Source organism: Gossypium hirsutum, chromosome D05, assembly GCF_007990345.1.
Source record: "Gossypium hirsutum isolate 1008001.06 chromosome D05, Gossypium_hirsutum_v2.1, whole genome shotgun sequence".
NCBI classification, from domain to species: Eukaryota; Viridiplantae; Streptophyta; class Magnoliopsida; order Malvales; family Malvaceae; genus Gossypium; species Gossypium hirsutum.
This window is the reverse complement of record NC_053441.1, coordinates 15,728,515-15,746,338: the sequence shown is the minus strand read 5'-3', so window position 1 is coordinate 15,746,338 and position 17,824 is coordinate 15,728,515. Positions and strand designations below refer to the sequence as shown.

The 17,824-nt window shown below is 36.1% G+C and overlaps 1 protein-coding gene and 1 long non-coding RNA gene across 3 annotated transcripts; one reads left to right on the top strand and one right to left on the bottom strand.

Annotated features, from left to right (window-relative positions):
* LOC107907409 (E3 ubiquitin-protein ligase UPL5) lies at nucleotides 1–5,354 on the top strand. 2 transcript variants are annotated; one of them, XM_016834781.2, is made up of 3 exons: nucleotides 1–2,009; nucleotides 3,723–4,312; nucleotides 4,919–5,354. In XM_016834781.2, the coding sequence occupies exons 1-3, from the start codon at nucleotides 218–220 to the stop codon at nucleotides 5,180–5,182; spliced, it is 2,646 nt and encodes an 881-aa protein (XP_016690270.2). In that variant the 5' UTR covers nucleotides 1–217; the 3' UTR covers nucleotides 5,183–5,354. The 2 variants fall into 2 exon arrangements, with proteins under 2 accessions (XP_016690270.2, XP_016690271.2); XM_016834782.2 differs by having other exon boundaries at nucleotides 4,902–5,354.
* A 121-nt stretch (nucleotides 5,355–5,475) lies between these two features.
* Nucleotides 5,476–6,854, bottom strand: LOC107907410 (uncharacterized). The gene is made up of 2 exons (XR_001686904.2): nucleotides 6,175–6,854; nucleotides 5,476–5,898 (listed from the first exon to the last, which is right to left on the bottom strand). It is a non-coding gene; the product is annotated as an uncharacterized lncRNA (long non-coding RNA).
* Nucleotides 6,855–17,824: the final 10,970 nt, after the last annotated feature.

The window sequence follows — 17,824 nt, the reverse complement described above, 5'->3', positions numbered from 1 at the left end:
ACGACACCACAGGCCTCGCGCGAGTGTGTAAAACTTGGATCCTTTGCCTACAAGTTATTTCCTTATATTTTGTATTTTCTATAGGGTTTTCCATCTCTATTCCTTTGAGGGGTTTTCCAATTTCAAGCTTTTGTTTGTTCTTTTTTGATGTTTGTGTCGGCTTCTTGATTATCTGCTTCCCCCCAACCATAGCAGGCTGGGGGCTCTCTACCCTCCAATGTCTCTCTTCCCATCCCCCGCCGTTGATCAATTCTCCAACGGCTACGACCATCGCCTTTCCTCCAAGCGCAAGTTCGACGATTATGCCCTTGCTTTCGACGGCGACCAAGACTTCGAGGCTCCCTTAGTCCCTGTTAGAATGCGAAAAGACGACCACCATCACCCGATCGCAGCCGTGTCCAAAGCCCCACTTTTCGCCTTCCCTGCTTCCCACATCGATTGCCGCCCTTCCTCTTCTGATGCTTCGTCGTCTTCCGCCTCTTGTTCCTCCACACGCCTCCAATTCTTTGTCCGGATGTTCTCGGGGGGCAAGACCATGGTAGTCACGGCTAATTCGGAGGACACCGTGAAATCCCTACACGAACGGATTCATGTGATGACAGGAATTCCAGTATTCGAACAACGGTTAATTTATCATGGGAAACAGCTACAGTGGGAACAATCCCTAGCAGACTGCCACATCGAAAACGATGCCGGTCTCCAACTCGTCGGCCGTATGCGGTCCACTGACCACCCGCAAACCTGGCAAGTCATGGACGACTTGGTCTCCCTTATTTCCTCCCTTTGCCGAGGAGAAACGGTCCATTCCCCAACCCAAAGCATCAAAGGTTGCTTGGACAAATTCTTCACAATTGCTCACAAGGACAACGGCAAGGTTGCTTCTGCTGACTTGCAGATATTTATGGTATCTTCGGCTCCTGCCGCTTTGGTAATGCTTTATATTTCTCCTATTGACGGTAATAAGCAGTGTGCTAATAGTTCAATAAGAGATTTCTTAACATCATGTAGGATGGACTTACCAAAAGAGCTGCATTCTTATTGTGCACCAATAGCATTAGAGTTTTGCAAGTTACTACGGAAGGTTGTTAATGAGGATGGTTTGTATGCTTGGTGTCGGAGTACACTGAGCGTGTTGCTTGAAAGTGTTAGCAGTTCTATGGGTTTAATGCGGACGAAGGTTAAAGGCTTTACTGTGCAGGAGATTTTCCCCTTTTTTAATGAGTTGGTTAGTCATTTATCTGAGGAGTTGGATTCTAGTTTGTATTCAACCACTAGTGAGGGACCGTCATCGAGTCATTTCCGGGAATTCGTAGCTTTCTTGAACCCTTTGAGGTCTGCCATTATTGAGCAGGTGGAATCCCGAATTCCGATATCAATTGATTACCATCCTCTCTATAGGGATGAGATTAGGAATCTTCATCTCATATTTGATAAATTGTTGCATAAAATGAAAAATTGCCTTATCAGAGTGGAGGAAATCCTTGTGGCAAGAGGAAGCAATGGCGATGAATTTGTTCATTCAGGGTGGTCCCAGTATCTTTCCATTTTGAAGGAACTAAATGGTATCTCAAAACTTTATCAAGGTGCTGAAGAAAAGTTTTGGATGGTTTTGAGGAATATGAAGGCTTCTTTGTGTGCCTTAATAATTAGATTCTCCAGGCGAGATGATGATAATCAATGGCTACTTGAGCACAAGGATGTCACTGATTTTGAATCCAGGAGGCATTTGGTCATGATGATGTTTCCTGAGGTAAAAGATGACTATGAGGAATTGCATGAGATGCTGATTGACAGGTCTCAGTTATTGGCAGAATCATTTGAATACATTGCTCGTGTGGACCCTGAATCACTTCATGCTGGTCTATTCATGGAATTCAAAAATGAAGAAGCCACTGGCCCTGGTGTACTGAGGGAGTGGTTTTTATTGGTATGCCAAGCTATATTCAATCCAGAGAATGCCCTTTTCTTGCCTTGTGCTTATGATCGTAGAAGATTTTTTCCTAATCCTGGTAATCTTCCTCTAAAATTCTGAACTTACTTTCAGTTAGTGAAGACTTTTTACTGCTCTCTTTATCTGTCATTTTCCTGTGTTGGTGTTCTCTTGTTTGGTTGTAAATATGGATTGAGGTAGTAGAAAGGTAAAATTCTTGAGGACTGTCTTCGCATCTTGTACTGGTTAAATTATGTTACATGAAGTGCAGGCTCTAGCAAATTAAAAGCAAAAGTACCTACCCATGTCAGTTGTCAATTATCATTCTTCAAAGAAAGAAACAGTGCATCAAAATTTTGTTTAGCAGAATGTGAAAAAAAGTGAATACTATTTACAGTGTACTTTGTAGGTATCCTTAATGACATAAAGAGAGATTCTCATGGTCCTAGTAAGTGTTGAGTTCAAAGCATGCCTGAATTGTTGGCCTTTGTTATCTTACCCATTTTTCTTCCTTCTCTTGCTTTTGGCAAGTGAGACCTATGATTTATTTCCAATCTTTATTGTTTCTTCTGCTCGGACCCTAGAGTATAAATTTCAATTGATGAGTCATTGAAGGGTTTTTAGATCTCTAGTTTTCATTGGTTTTGGGCTGCTTTTAGAAACAGTTGTTTCCTTTCCAACCTAAGCATGATATTCTATGTGGACCAAATGAGGCTTTGTATTTCACATACTGTTGTAATACTATTTACAGTGTACTTTGTAGGTAACCTTAATGACATAAAGAGAGATTCTCATGGTCCTAGTAAGTGTTGAGTTCAAAGCATGCCTGAATTGTTGGCCTATGTTTTCTTACCCATTTTTCTTCCTTCTCTTGCTTTTGGCCAGTGAGACCTATGATTTATTTCCAATCTTTATTGTTTCTTCTGCTCGGACCCTCGAGTATAAATTTCAATTGATGAGTCATTGAAGGGTTTTTAGATCTCTAGTTTTCATTGGTTTGGGGCTGCTTTTAGAAACAGTTGTTCCCTTTCCAACCTTGGCATGATATTCTATGTAGACCAAATGAGGCTTTGTATTTCACTTTACTGTTTTCTTGTTTTGTTCGTCTGCATTGGTCATTCTATATAATTTACTCCAAATATATCGCATGCCTGGTAATACAAGATGTGTCTGGCACATTGGATATGGCTCCTTACATTTTACACCATCTCAACCTGCCCAAAGGCAGTATATGTTATTATATGCTATGAAACAAAGACAATAGCCAATTATTAGCTTGAGTTTTGAGTTGAGAAAGAGGAACAATAGAAAAGACAATAGCCAATTAGTAGCTTGAGTTTTGAGTTGAGGAACAGGAACAACAGAAAGGGCGGGTGAGGGAAGAGAGAATTCAAAATGAAGTAAACAGAGAAAGTAAGGCTTTGAATCTGGTTGTGAACAAGAATTTTGAGAGAGCTTAACCGAGAGGACTACTTTAATTCTTTTTGAGATTTATGTGGTTGTCGGCCAACCTCACAAGATGAAACATGTTTGCTTCTCCGTTATATTATTTTATTGACATCAAGACCTTGATTCATTTTTTTGAGTGTTGCCATCAAAACCAGATTCTGTTTGTTGCTTGTTTGAGAATAGTCCTGGAACTAGGTTCCTTTTGAAATGTTCTCTATTATTAATTATTTTCTTATATTTTTAAGCAGTCTTTGAAGACCCTATGATACTTCATAAGTTGCATGGATTTCCCTTTACTCTGGCGCAAGTGTATGCTTACTTATGTATTTCCTTCTATATGCAGCATCTAGGATGGATCCTTTGCACCTCGAGTATTTCAGTTTTGCTGGACGCGTGATTGCATTGGCATTGATGCATAAAGTGCAAGTGGGTATTGTCTTTGATCGTGTATTTTTCTTACAACTGGCTGGCATGGATATATCTTTGGAAGATATACGAGAGGCAGATCCATGCTTGTATAGCAGTTGCAAGAAGATTCTGGAGATGGATGCTGAGTTTATTGATTCAGATGCTTTAGGACTGACATTTGTTAGAGAAGTTGAGGAGTTAGGATCCAGGACAGTTGTGGAACTATGCGCTGGTGGGAAAAGCATTGTAGTAAATAGCAGGAATAGACAGGAATATGTTAATCTTCTTATTCGCGATCGCTTTTCAACATCTACTTCTGAACAGGTAGACTATTTTTCCCAAGGTTTCGGCCATATTCTTTCTAACTCAAGGCTCCAGAAGATCTTTTTCCAAAGTTTAGAGCTTGAGGACCTTGATCGGATGTTGTATGGAAGCGAAAGTCCCATTTGTGTTGATGATTGGAAGGCACATACTGAGTACAATGGCTACAAAGAAAGTGATCCTCAAATAACCTGGTTCTGGGAGGTATGGACATATAGGAATGTGTTCTAATCACACATGGTCTTGGTATCTATGTTTTCTTTAAAATCTAATTCTGTATTGTTAATTTTCATTCTGCTTGTCACATATATGCAGTTTAGTTTGAAAAATGAGCATATGGAACAAGGGTGAATGATGTTAAATTGATTGTCAATATGCTACAACTAATTAGCAAATTGCAACCATTGTCTTTACCTCTGTCCTGTCTCTTTTTGATAAGCTTAATTGCTGCAAATCACAACCTGGATTTTTTATATTTTATTAGATACTTACAGCTTATAGACAAAAAGTTGAACTGCACTAGAACAGTGATTGAGAGACTACCTCAGAAGCAAGGATATGTCCAGAATGTTCTTGATTTATAGTAACTGACTGTTAATGCCCAAGAAGTAGTATCAGCCTCGAAAAGAGTTCTTGATATAACTAATTGAGGTTAAGGCAGTGATGAAACTGTTTTAAGATGGTTTCTTTATGTTAGTAACATATCAATAGATAAAAGGCTATTCGTAGTACTTGGCTTCATGAACTCCTGTGCTTTTACTATTTTTTCTGCCTAATAATTTACTTTCTAAAGTTGAAAAAAAATTGCAGATTGTTAGAGAAATGTCAGCAGATCAAAGGAAGCAACTTCTTTTCTTCTGGACCTCAGTGAAGTATCTACCTGTTGAAGGTTTCCGGTGTTTAGCCTCCCGGCTTTATATTTATAAGACGTCGGAGCCATGCGATTATCTTCCTTCCTCTCATACCTGCTTTTACCGGATATGTTTCCCACCATATCCCTCCATGGGTGAAATGCGAAAACGTCTTAATGTTATTACTCAAGAACATATTAGGTGCAGCTTTGGCACCTGGTAAAAACACTTAAGTTATATTTTGCATTTTGGTGGGGGCTAAAAATCGGGTTTTAACTGCACAGATAAATTTGTACAGGATATAGGATAAAATATTATGCTATATAAGAAGACGGTGTAGTTTAATTGTCTTTTTCCCTTCAAGAAATGTAGTTATCTTCTTCTTCTGGACTCAACTATATCAAACTCTATCAAACTCTCTTGGAACCCAAACAATATAAATCATACAAAAGCAGCTTAATTAATTCCATCAGCATGGTATTTGTGTTGACCCTTGACCCAGATTAATACCATATAGAACCAAAAACACTTTGATCATAATAATAAACAATTAACAGAGGCGCTAGAACTGTGATGCACCCTGTAAGATAACAGCCTCTTCTTAATAATGGTGGCTCTCTATTCCTGAGCCTTATCAACAACAGGAACCTGTTCGATCTGCTTCGTCAGCCTTTTCCTCTTCTGCTGGTGCTTCCACCGTATCTCTACTGCAACTGTTTCTGGCTTCACCTCTGTAGTCTCTTCTTTGGTATTATCTGGCTTCTATTCCTCGTCAGCATTGGCTTCTTTGGTACCAACTTCAACCGGAGCTTCGCTTTCCTCTGCAACTACAACAGGGGCATCTGTTTTTGCTTCCTCTACTTCCGTGGCCGTTGGCTTCTCAACCTGGGTTACCTCTGGTGTCTCCTTCTCTGGCAATGCTGTTGCAGTTGATTGAACCTGGAAGGAAGGCCCCAAAAATCATTTTAAGATATTAATGTTGTTCTAACTGAACCAAACAAAGTTCATCATCGCGTAATTTCGTTCGTTTAGTAGGACCATGGATATTGTTAATTGTTAAACATAGGATGTTGAAATAAAAGAAGACCGATCCATTTGGTTTTGCCAAAGATTCAATATGCAGCTACCTAGGCTCCTACATTACTTACTAAACAACAAAGTTGTTCAATGGTAACCAAAACAAAAGAATATTAATTCTAAACAAAATTTCATTACCTCAACACTGGCCATGGGAATGAATACAAAGGAAAGCACAAGAGCAAGATATTAAAAGAGTGTTTTGAGGGCAGTGAATAAGAGAGGTATTTATAGGATGTAAATGGCTGGCTTTAATAATATAAATTATTCGAGGATATTAGAGAAAGAAAAAAGGATGGATGAACATGGCAAATTGACACACCTCATGTCACTCACACTTTAAAGAATATGAATCATGGTTCGATGTTGTAACTAGTAGTATTGCATGTTATATATTTATTTCGTGATGAACATACCTGCCTTTACTTCAAGCACAAATAGTTTAAATAATTAATTCTTCATGCGTACACAGTAATGAAAAGAAGAGAGAGGAATTAATGTTTAGCTTTTGAGTATAACTAAAAGCAGGGTGTTTCACTTTCACTTTCCAATTCCTTATATAAATTCCATTGACAATTGAGGAATAAAGGAACAATGATAAGATTGATGTATCTGTATACATGGTAATGGACCGAAGCCGATTGCCAAACAAAGAAGGGAAAAAGGAAAAGGCAAGAACGAAGTGAGTGTAGGGCGGTGGCAAACTCTCCATTTTCATTTTTAAGATTTGATTGATAATTCAATTCCTGCCCTTTCGCTTTCAGAAGATGCAATGTTCTGCTAATCATGTGAATGATGATGTATCTCTATGGGTCGGATTTTGCCACGCATCATCACAATCATTCCTTCCTATAAACCCACCTTTTCTATTACCAAATCAATCTCCACAAAATGTTTAGTTATGTCCCTTTTACTACATCTTACTATTATTTTATCCTACACCTCCATATTAATTTAATTTTTCCGACTTACATTCTCTTAAAATTAAAAATTATATATCATTGTTATTAGTATTTGTCATACATTTATACTATACATATGTTGCTTTTGATATATTATATATGTTACAATAGTGTATGCATAATATATATTGATACCTTTGTGTTATAAGCTATGTAGTTAATTTAATTGAAAAATAATTAAACAATTATGCTTTTTTATATAAAGTCAGCCATATTATATGATGATATTTTTGTCTTTTCATATTTGTTATACATCACTAGTCACCGACCCGGATCCCTTTCCTGAATCTTAAAAGAGATCCGGGCCTCCGACCCGCAACCTGGATAGGTCCCACCAAAAGATTGAGTGCAAAGCGGGCCACGAAGAGAACAACAAGGCGAATTTGAGGATTCTGCTCGCAAAGCGAGCTTGCGGACCTAGCTCACAATGCAAGGCCACCACCTCAGCTCGCATACACCCAGGGAGCTCGCAGAAAGGGCCGTGTGCCCCGTAGGCCACCGCCACAGTCCCAGGAACAGAAAAGACCGCGTGCTTCGTAGACACGTGCCCAGCAAACTTGGAGTTCGTAGAGAATGTCAATACTAGAGGCAGTGGGGTCAAGACAAAATAGTGGGACCCTATCATGAACTATATAGCACCTATAACAACATGTATAAATACTCAAACATTCCTATCAATAACACATGAGAAAATATTACTCAACAATTGGTACGCTGAGCGTGGACAGACTTCCATTCATTAGATTTTTTTCGAGTTCGATTGAACCCGAGTGAAAATTTCCCCTTTAACTCTTCATCAGGACAAGTCGGAGCGTTAGGTTCCGGTGACCAACTCAACAAAACAGATTTATTCGCCAGATGGTTCACCGATAGACTAGAAAACCTCGGCAAAATGGTTTATTAAGGAGCTTCCGGTCATTTGGACTTAAATATTTCTACCAGTCAGGGATTACCATTCCCTCTCAACCAAGAGCCACCTTCACAGTAGTTCTTGGCTCTCTAGGAACAAATGAAACTTATGAGGAAAGAAATGGCCGCTCAGAAGGCTGCGGAATGCTGTGTGAAATATTTAGGGCTTCGAAGGTTCCCTCTTTTAAGAGGGATTTCTCTTCCCGCTCTTTGATGATTCGGATAATCGAGGAAAATCAACAATCCAAAAGCGAACAGATGGAAATGGTTCAGCTTTTAACGGTCAGATACGCACACTCGGTACCTGCTCGCACACCCAAGCAATTGTTATGCATCACAGCTCTCAGCGTATTCAGGAATTTGCATTTAAACTTGACATGATGGACCTAAGGGTCACCATTTTATAACGCCCCTTAGGCCCACTAAGGGGGAGTAGATTGTTATACATCAGTAGTTATTGACCTGTATCCTAAAAGGGATCCAAGTCTCCGACCCGCATCCTAAAAGGGATCCGGGTCTCCGACCCGCGACCCGAATAGGTCCCACTAGAAGATTGAGTGCGAAACGGGCTACGAAGAGAACATTAAGACGAGTTCGCGGCCCCAGCTCACAAGGCAAAGCCAAGGACCCAGCTCGCAACGCAAGGCCACCGCCTCAACTCACATACATCCAGGAAGCTCACAGAAAGGGCCGTGCGCCCCGCAAGCCACCTAGACATGCATCCAACAGGTATGGAACCCGCCCGTAGACATACGTCCAAGAACAGAAAGGATCGCTTGCTCCGTAGACATGTGCCCAGCAAACCTGGAGTTTGCAGAGAATGTTAATACTAGTGACTGAGAATGTCAATACTAGAAGCAGCAGGGTCAAGACAAAATAATGAGACCTTATCATGAGTTGTAATAACACCAGCAACAACATGTATAAATACCCAAAACATTCCTATCAATAACACATGAGAAAATATTAGTCAACAATATTTTTATATAAAATCAATAAACATCCACGAGATTTAAACCTAAAACACTATAGTTTTATACTTTCAACTTTACTATTTCAACTAAAACTTCATTTAATTATTACATAAACTTTTAATAAATATATTCATATATGATTTTTTTTCAACACATCGCGTGTGTCCGTACCATAATCCATTGATTATTAAATTTTATATTTGAGTTTAATTAAATTATTAACAATTCAGTTGATGTCATAAATAATATAAATAATATAAATCAATAACTCTATTGAAAATTTACTAACTTTTTAAATATAATATATGTTAAATATAATTATGTCACATTAAAAATAAATGTATATTATAATATTCATTTAATTATGTAAAGATTAATTATATTTATTTAAAATAATTTAATTAATTAAGTTTCTCAATAATAAAATTTGTTTTAAAATATTTTAGATTTTAAAATTTAAAGATATTTAACTTAATTACTTTAATTTCAGAAAACAATATTTTATTATTATTTTATATTATATATATATTAAATTGTCTTACTCATAATAAAATTTTAAATTTAGCATTGGCAAATTAAAACTTATAGAAGGCAAAAAGGTCATAGATTCGGATTTGGATAATGTATTTTCCGCAATGTCTATTCTCATTTTTAAAAAATAATTTTTAAGTATTAATCATATATGTTCTTTTTAAGAAAAAGTTTAAAATCACTCATAGTCTCTCCTGAACCCATAAATAAGAGTATAATACGTTTCAGCACATTTAAACTCATATCCTTCTACATTGCCAACAATGCCTATAAAAATCGCGTTAAGATTCAATCGGCCTATTCTCATTTATTTTAAATCTGCAATAAATAGTAACTTTTAATTATTCACATTTGAATGTATGATCCGAATAACCATCCCTATGAAATAGTAAAACCAGGCCTGTGAAAAGACCGAAAGATAGAGAGAGCTTTCTAAACAGCTTGAGATCGCAAAAGGCCCAAAACCATGGCGCAATTTCTAAACCTAAATCATCTCGGGTCATCGTTTTCGACCCGACCCCATTGGCTCCTAATCTCTCACGACGCAATGAAAGTGTTGATCTAATTGGAGCTCTCAATCTCAATTGCGACGGCAGATTTTCTTGCCTTTTTCTTTTTCCCTCATACAATCACAGAGAGGTAACACCAGATTTCACACTTTTACCTACCTATATCTTATTTTATTTAATTCTTATGTTATTTCATGTTTGGCTGCAAAGAAAGAATAAAATAATTCGGCTAGGCAGGTTACAAGTTAGAAGTGTATCATTTCATTGCTGATAGTTTTTATTATTGGAATGTGTAATCACAAGGATAAATAGTATAATTCAAAGAACTTGGCAATGATTGTTCATTCTTTACGCAGGATTACTATTTTTTGTTGAGACTGAGATGATTTGATGGTACATATCAACTTATTTTAATCAAATCAGGCACAGACATTGTTTATGAAACTATACTGTAAGTTCTAGCCTTGGGCCCTTAGCTACTTTTTATAACTTAATAATGTCGGATGTAGGACCATGAGAGTTATTTCATCGTCATTCAAGCAATGATTCCCCTTGTTTTATTGTTAGAACTATGAATATTTTTGTTACAACCTATTTGCCATTCTTAAGATGACACTGACTATCGGTAGACTGAGCTCAAAATCAGTGTGTTATATCACATTTAAGCAGGTTAATTGTAACACTTCTAACCCTTATCCGCCGTCGGAACAGGGTTACGGAGCATTACCTGACTTTACGAATTAAATACGAATATTTCATAACATTTAATAAACATATTCGACACCAATTATAAATTATTCATATTGTCCCTTATATGAGCCATCGATGCCTAATATACACCTTAGAACTGAATCGGAACTAAACCGGACACTCAGGAAATTTTTCCCAAAATTTTTAAAAAAAATTTAGGAGCAGGGGACACACGCCTGTGTGGCCGGCCGTGTGAGCAAAGACACACCCGTGTCTTAGGCCGTGTGGGCATTCGATGTGAGGCACACAACCGTGTCCCAGCCCATGTCCATACCTGTGTAACTCTCTGACTTGGGTCACACAGCCAACCACACACTCGTGTGATAGGCCGTGTGTAAGGTGCAGGGGCAACACGGCCAAGTCACACGCCCGTGTGCTAGGCCGTGTGCAAAAACCTGGGCATTCTGTTTCAAAATTTCAAGGTGCAGGGGACACACGACCAGACTACATGCTCATGTGCCAGGCCGTGTGTCACACACGGCTGAGACACATGCCCGTGTCTCTGCCCGTGTGGACTAAAATAGGTCATTTTAAGGTCACTTTTCTCACCCAATCTTGGTATCAACCTATGCACAACAAATTTTACACTCACAAATCATACAAGACCCTCAATTCAATCCAATACCAAGTGCTTATAACTAACATATCATCACATAAAATCAAATATCTTAACTTACCAAATTAACAACTTACACCTAGGTGTACCATGCCTCAATAGACCAATTGATTGTCCATCATCTAAACATTTCAAACATGCTTTATACATGATTTATCCTTACTCATATAAGTTGGGTTGAAATGTAAACAAAATATAACTCTTGATAAATATACATGGCAAAAAGTACTACCAGAACAAAATGGATAGTTTGGCTCAATGTGTTGATTCGATTCCCCAACCTCACGTTAATCTACAAAGACATTAAACAAACACAAGTAAGCTTAATGAAGCTTAGTAATTTCGTTGGTTTTAAACATAAATCTTACCTTAATTTAGTCTAGAAATTCAATTTAGTCTTTGTTTTAATTTTTACTTTAACTCTCAAATGACCATTTTGCCCCTAAGTCATCCAATTTCAAGATTTTTCTCTGCACATGCTGTCTCAGCCTTCTAATAGGTGTCTAATTGTCTTTTTGGTCCTCCCTTATTCACCAATTAAGCTATTTAATCACTATTTCTTTAATTAGCAAGTTTTGCACCTTTTTTAATTTAGTCCTTTTTACTTAATTAACTATCAAAACGTTAACATTTTCTGACAAAACTTTAATACTAACTTAATGACACTCCGTAAATATTTTTATAAATATTTACGAATCGGCTTATAAAATTGAGGTTTCGATACCCTAATTTCAAAACCAATTTACCTAATAAATTCTTCTAAAACACAAATCATTAATTCAAAAGTCTTCCTTAAATCGCATTTAACTCATAAATACTAAATAATAAAATTTTTTAACTCACTCATCGGATTTAGAGGTCTCAAACCACTGTTTTCGACACCATTGAAAATTGGGTTGTTACATCTCTCCCCATTTAGGAAATTTCATCCTCAAAATTTGTTCCTTGAGAATAGATTCGGATATTGTGATCTCATCAATTCTTTTGTTTCCCAAGTAGCCTCCTCTGAACCATGACGATGCCATAATACTTTTACTAACGATACTCGTTTATTTAACAATTTCTTAACCTCTCGAACCAAAATCTTCACTGGTTCTTCCGAGTACGTCATATCCTGTTGTAGCTCAATTTCATTATGAGTAATTACATGCGAAGGATCAGATCTGTACCGCCTTAGCATCAATACATGAAACATGTTATGAATTTTCTCAAGTTTCGTAGGCAGAGCTAATCTACAAGCTATTGGGCCGATTCTTTCAATAATTTCATACAATCTGATAAATCTTGGTCTCAATTTCCCTTTTCTACCAAACCGCAATACTTTCTTCCACGGTGAAACTTTTAGAAATACTCGATCGCCCACTTCAAATTCTATCTCTCTTCTTTTCAAATCTACATATGATTTCTAACAATCAGAAGCAACCTTCAAACTGTCCAGAATAATTTAAACTTTATCTTCAATTTCTCGGATCAAGTCGACTCCTACTAACTTGGATTCACTCAACTCAGACCAATACAATGGATTCTTACATTTCTTTCCATAAAGAGCTTCAAACGGTGTCATTTTTATGCTGGATGATAACTATTGTTATACGCAAATTCGGTCAATGGTAAATACTTTTCCCAGCTACCTCCAAACTCGAGTATACAACATCTCAACATATCTTCCAGAATCTGAATCACTCGTTCTGATTGCCCGTCTATCTGAGGATGAAATGTTGTGCTGAAACTTAGCTTTGTACCCAAAGCTTCTTGAAATTTATTCTAAAATCTCGTTGTAAACCTCGGATTAGGGATGTTCATTCGATTAACCGACCCAAAATAACATTAACCAAATTAACCGACTTTTCAAAATTTTTAACCGTTAACCGAACCAAATTTTTTTAAAAAAAATTAACCGAACCAAAATTTTTTCGGTTAATTCGGTCGGTTAACCGAATTAACCAAAAATTATATATTTTTTATTTTTGGTTAAAAATTAACCGAATTACCCGAATTACTCGAATTAACCGAATTAACCGGATTACCCGAATTAACCGAATTACTCGAATTAACTGAATTAACCGAATTGAATCACTACATAATTAAATTATTTTTAGACTTTTAGACTTTAGTTTTAGTTTTAGTTTTAGAATTTTATTTTTATTTATTAAACTATTTGTAATTTTTATGATTGGGTTGGGTTGGGTTGAATACTTAGGTTTGGATTGGGTTTAGGTGAATAGTGGGCCTATTTATATATTATAATTTTATTTATTACTTTTTTCGGTTAAACCGAAAAAATTCGGTTAACCGGCCGGTTTGGAACTGAATTAACCGTTAACCGAAAAATTAAAAAATAATTAACCGACCTCCGACCGAAAAAAATTCAGTTAACCGGTTAATCTGTCGTTTAACCGAATTTTTTCGGTTTTACCCGAATTTTGCACACCCCTACCTCAGATCCCGATCTAAAATAATATATGTGGGAACCCCATGTAACCTCACAATCTCAGATATATACAATTCCGCCAACTTCTCAAGCGAAAAATATGTTCTGACTGGAATAAAATGTGTCGACTTAGTCAATCTATCAACAATCACCCAGATCGAATCTTTCTTTCTCAGAGTCACAGGTAATCCGGATACAAAATCCATTGTGACATGCTCCTATTTCCACTCAGGAATCATGACAGGTTGTAATAAACCCATTGGTACCTGATGTTCTGCTTTCACTTGTTGACAAATTAGACACTTAGCTACAAACTCACAAATTTCTCGTTTCATACACGGCCACCAATACATCCGTTTTAAATCACAATACATCTTTGTACTATCCGGATGAATGGAGTACATACTACTGTAAGCTTCAGAAAGAATATCATTTTTCAAATTTGAATTATTTGGAACACAAATTCTATTATGATATCGCAACATACCGTTGTCATCAATGCTATACTCTGAACTCAGATTGTCCCGAACCATCTATCATTTCAGCACCAATTTCGGATCCTCATTTTATAATTCCCAAATTCGTTGAAGGAACACAGGTTTTGCTTTCAACTCTGCTAATATAGAATCATCCTCATTAAGAGACAAATAAACGTTCATTGCTTGGAGTGCAAACAAAGACAACTTTCAGCTAAGTGCATCCGCAACTAAATTAGCCTTTCCCGGATGGTAGTCAATAACCAAATCATAATCCTTAAGTAACTCTAGCCACCTTCTTTGTCTCAAATTCAGCTCTTTCTGAGTCATCAAATATTTCAAATTCTTGTGATCCATAAACACATAACATTTCTCGCCATATAAATAATGTCTCCAAATCTTCAAAGAAAATATAATTACAGCCAACTCGAGATCATATGTAGGATAATTCTTCCCCTGTGGTTTCAACTGTCGAGAAGTATAGGTCACTACTTTTCCTGGCTGCATCAATACACAATCCAAGTTGAAATGGCCCAAATTCAAGGTTATCGGAATAGTGGTTTTGTAATCACAAATTCGATTTAAAGAGAAATTTATTTTAATATTTTTGCATGAATATTGGTATGATAGGAAAATCGTATGAAAATATCGATAGAAAAATTTTATCGATTTAGTGATTAGTTAGAAAAAGAAATTATAGAAGAAATTGAGTAAAAACAAGGTATCGAGACTTCGATCTCGTAAAACCGAGTCAAAAATATTTTTATAAATATTTATTAAGTGTTAGTAATATGGTATTAAAATTTCGTTAGAAAATTTTAATGCTTGGGTAGTCAATTAAGTGAAAATGACTAAATTGAAAAGGTGTAAAAGTTACTAAAAGGATTAAATAGCTCAATTGTTAAATGAAGAGGGACATAAGTTGAAAATAACCCCAAAAGGAGATATTTTGGGCGGCATACGCTGAGAAAAATCAGGAGAATTGAAGAATTAAGGGTAAAATTGGAATATTGCAAAATTTGCTTTAAAAGTTAGGACTAAAGTGGAATTATCTAGATTCCTCTTTATTTTTCTGCATTCTCATCAGCCAAAAACGTCTTAAGGGTTTCTTCAAGCTGTTTTTTCATAATTTTTGCACCAGGTGAGTTAATCCTTGCCTTTTTCTTGTAATTTTTGTGTTTCTAAGACTTTTACAACTATGTCCTATTACTAAATTCATTAGTTTTTGATTTTATGGATGAAGTTGAAAGTTTCTATGAATATGTGCTGGAAGTTTATGATGAAATAGCATGAAATTGAAGCTTTAACTTGTTTATGAGATGATTTTATTAGGTAATTTCAATAGAAATGTTTTGTAGGACCTATTTGTGAAAATGTTTGGAATCAAAGTCTAGTGCTGAAATTCTGATTTACAAAGGTTATAAAGTAGTTTAAAGTGATGGGATAAAGTGTTAATTGAGAAGAATCAGCTCAATTGAGAGGTTAATTGAGCAGGGATGAAATTATCATTTATTGAAAGTTTAGGGAAAAATGGTAATTAACATCATACACTAAAACAGTTTTGTACAGCAGCAGTACTTTAACTTTGAAAAATCACCATAAATTTTAGAAATCGTATTATAGGATGAAAAAATATGTAATTAAAAGCTTATTGAGTCTAGTTTCTTATAGAAGAAACGGTTTAATCAATGGAAGTGTAAATCATGAGCTATAATAGATTTTGTGAGACAAGGTCAGAATGAATTCGGGTTCCCCTGTTCTGACTTTGGAAAATCATTAAAAATTGTACAAAAATTATTATGAGTTATAAATTATATGGTTAGAATCCTTAATGAGTCTATTTTCAGAAGAAACAAGTGGAAAAATCATCCAAATTCTGTACAATGAGATAATTAATTTTTAGTGAAGAGGGGTCGGAACTGTCAAACAATGAAACAGGGGAAACTTTAAAGAATAAACTGTACTTATTGGCTAAACCAAAAATTCTGAAAATTTTATGATAAGAAGATATGTGAGTATAGTTTCAGGGAAAATTAGCAGATCTTAATTTGGAGTTCCTTAGCTCAAGATATAAATAATTTAGTGACTGTGACTCAGTGAGACAGCTTTGAATGCATTATAAATAATAATGGAATTATAGAGAATGTTACATATGAACATGAAAAGTATTAGATTAATGATTAAATTTATTTATTTAGATCCAGAAAATTCAAATACGAAGCAAGATCGAGGGAAAGAAAAAGTTTGGGATTAGTAGATTTTTGGTTACGAACAAGTATCGAGGTAAGTTCGTGTAACTTGAATTATATTCTTAAATGCTTGAAATGTTTGTTATTGATGTGAAAATGAGTTGGATGTTTATTGTATGATAATTGATGAAGTATTGATATTCTTGATGAAAAGAGGAAATAAATCCCGGTTGAATGGAAGGAAAATTCGATGGATCTCTGAAAAGGAATTGACGGTAAAAAGGATCTAGCCCGAACGGGTGATCCTATCCTGATATAGCCCTCCCGAAGAATATGTGGAAAATGGATTTAGCCCGGACGGGTAATCCGAATTAGGGTCTGAATTTAGCCTGGACTGGTAATTCAGATCCAAGCTCATTAGAGTAATTGTCATTGCAGGGGATTTAGCCTGGACTGGTAATCCCACTGTAAGGATGAGGTTCGCGGGAGTGTGCTCTCTGAAATGAAAATGTGCGCACATGAATATGAATTGACGGACCCGGATTTGTACACTAAAGTGTACCTCTGAAAATCCATCGAAATTCCGAGAAATTCAACAGGATAAATATGAAAAAAATAACAAGGGAATGAAAAATATGGAATTGATGAGCTCATCAATCATTTGTCTTTGTAGTGAAATTCATATGATGTTTACTTAACTAATGCAAAAAGTTGAGTTTGTATGTGATGAGTATATGTTTATGTAAATTGGATGTGTGCTTGTGTTATTAAATGATAGATGTATAATATGGTAAGTATAATTCTTGTTGCATGAACTTACTAAGCACAAAGTGCTTACCCCGTGTTCCTTTTCCCCTGTTTTGTAGTGTTAAGAGCTCAGAGGTCGGATTTGGTCGGAGACGTATCACACTATCAACCTCAAGATCTCGGTATATAAAGAAACTTTATTTTGAAAATAAATGGCATGTATAAGCTAGTAAAGTAGATGTTAATGTGAAATGAATGTATGGTTAGCTATTGGTATGGTTAACAAACTTTGGTTTTGGTATGTGATGAGATTATCTTATGAATATTATAAATCTATCTTGAAAATATATTGAAATGGATAGGTTGTGTCAGATTGGTCTCGGTTTAAAATTTGCTGGGAAGATTTGATATTTATAAAGGGGTTAAAAAAAATTAGTAAAATCTGGTAATGCCTCGTATCCTATTCCGGCGACGGAAACGGGTAAGGGGTATTACACAATTCATTTAGAGACGCGTTACTGTATACAGCATATGGTACACCCGATTCTAGCTGAGTCAAGACCGGTGCTTCTGTTAACATTTTCTTCAACTGATCGAAGCTCTGCTGACACTCATCACACCAAACAAATTCTATATTTTTTTGCAGTAATCAAGTCATCGGCGAGGCAATCATCTAAAAGTTCTTAACAAAATG

What these genes read in the sequence shown, in the direction of transcription:
- LOC107907409 (XM_016834781.2), top strand. Translation starts at nt 218, where the DNA reads ATGTCTCTCTTCCCATCCCCCGCCGTTGATCAATTCTCCAACGGCTAC. An exon ending in AAGATTTTTTCCTAATCCTG is followed by an intron (nt 2,010 to 3,722) that starts GTAATCTTCCTC and finishes TTCTATATGCAG; the next exon opens with CATCTAGGATGGATCCTTTG. An exon ending in AAATAACCTGGTTCTGGGAG is followed by an intron (nt 4,313 to 4,918) that starts GTATGGACATAT and finishes AAAAAATTGCAG; the next exon opens with ATTGTTAGAGAAATGTCAGC.